Source organism: Cryptosporidium hominis, assembly GCF_000006425.1.
Source record: "Cryptosporidium hominis TU502 chromosome 6 CHRO016163, whole genome shotgun sequence".
NCBI lineage: Eukaryota > Apicomplexa > Conoidasida > Eucoccidiorida > Cryptosporidiidae > Cryptosporidium > Cryptosporidium hominis.
This window is the reverse complement of record NW_666618.1, coordinates 1-1682: the sequence shown is the minus strand read 5'-3', so window position 1 is coordinate 1682 and position 1682 is coordinate 1. Positions and strand designations below refer to the sequence as shown.

Sequence of the window (1682 nt, the reverse complement as noted above, 5' to 3'; positions counted from 1 at the left end):
GGGGGAGGGGTGGAGATGGAGTGGTTCGGATAAGATTTAGAGGTGGGTGTTGGGGCCGCTGCGGAGGTAAGAACTACAGCGTGAGGAGGGGATAGGGATATATGCGGCCGCGCAGAAATTGCGTAAATACATGTGTAAAAATACGTGTGTACTTCCCAATCGAGATCAGAGATGGGGATATATTAATCCCATGGAAAAAGTGTCCCCATATTACGATGTCGTAATATGGGATAAAAACTTCTATTCGAGAGAATTCTGAGACAAAACTGGGCCTTGTAAGGCAATTGTCTATAGATCATCCTAATTTTGAGAACTTTTATGCTAATTATGTAATAGAAAGAATAATTTTTTTTCTGGTTCAAAGAATAGTATAATAAGAATTCAAGATCTAATTTCTTCTGATCAATTTGCAAAGTTCCTAGAATTAAGACTTGCTGATACTTCAGAATCTGAAAATCCATTTAATCCTCAGCTAATTTTTCAAATATTTGAGTGGTTTGAGTACAGAACCCAATCAATTAATACAGAACAAAAGGGTCAATTTACTAATGAAGATAGTGAAGACCAGAACCAGAATCTATCAGTTGGAAACTTTGAAGATAAGCTATTTTTACCAGAAATGCTTCAGCAATTACTTATGGACTTTGAATACATTATTCCAATCTTTGTAATTTATAGAATTTTTGAGGTTCATTCAGAAGATTGTAAGTCTATAACTGATTCTAATGGACAAACAAGAACTGCTGTAGGAATTAAGACAATCTTTAAAGTATTGTTTTCATTAGAATTCAGAGAATCACCGCAATCAATCAATTGGTTTTGGAATATTTTAGATCTGAATGAGACAGGATATATTGACCAATCAGTAATTAGCTGTTTCTGGAAGAGTATGGTTGCAAGTATCGAACAAATCTATTCAATTGAATCTTTACCTCTTTTTGAACATATAAGTGATGAGATTTTTGATATGATTTGTCCTGGAGAATTCAATGGTAAAATTTACAAGAAGGCTTTTAAAGATTCTCCTATGGCTTCAACAGTAATTTCCTATCTTTGTGACCCAAAAGCTTTCATTGCAATTGAAATGAGAGAGGAAATTATCGCTCAAAATGCTTCAAGAAGTTTAGAAGGCAATCAAACCAGTCTTGATCTCGAAAAACCCCCATATAACGACTCTGAGTCAAATTCAGATACAATAGATTGCTCTCAAGAATCTATTAGTGATACTTAGATTTTTTTTTTTTTTTTACTTTATAATTAGCATAGAATTATTCATTAAACCGTTAATACTTGACTCTTTTCTTGGTAATAAAGTAAAAATGAATTAGATCATTTAAAAAAAAAAAAAAAAACATTTTAAATACTCATTTATCAATATACATACAAAAAAAAAATTTCAAATAATATTTATTTTATGCATATGAAAATCCTACTTAAACCTTACCTAAATGTAGAGGGAGCGAAATTTGGGTACTGGGGATTTTGTCTTGGATCAGAGGAATAGTTATTAAACTGTCTTGCAGTAGAAATTTGTTGTGCTTGACCCATTTTATGAGGTAAATTATTAACTTGAGAAAAATTTGCAATCCTAACATTAACGCTGGGTTGAGGATTACTCGGTCTAAAATTGGTTTCGTAATTGCTAATTCGAATTGCATTAAATGTGTTAGTACTAACATTTG

At 32.2% G+C, this 1682-nt stretch overlaps 2 protein-coding genes across 2 annotated transcripts; one reads left to right on the top strand and one right to left on the bottom strand.

Annotated features, from left to right (window-relative positions):
* Positions 1 to 619: 619 nt before the first annotated feature.
* On the top strand, positions 620 to 1231 carry Chro.60502 (hypothetical protein). The annotated part of the gene is made up of 1 exon (XM_659956.1): positions 620 to 1231. One exon carries the CDS (start codon positions 620 to 622, stop codon positions 1229 to 1231), a length of 612 nt encoding a protein of 203 aa, XP_665048.1.
* Positions 1232 to 1433: 202 nt separating this feature from the next.
* Positions 1434 to 1679, bottom strand: Chro.60503 (hypothetical protein). The annotated part of the gene is made up of 1 exon (XM_659955.1): positions 1434 to 1679. One exon carries the CDS (start codon positions 1677 to 1679, stop codon positions 1434 to 1436), a length of 246 nt encoding a protein of 81 aa, XP_665047.1.
* Between the last annotated feature and the right edge of the window lie 3 nt (positions 1680 to 1682).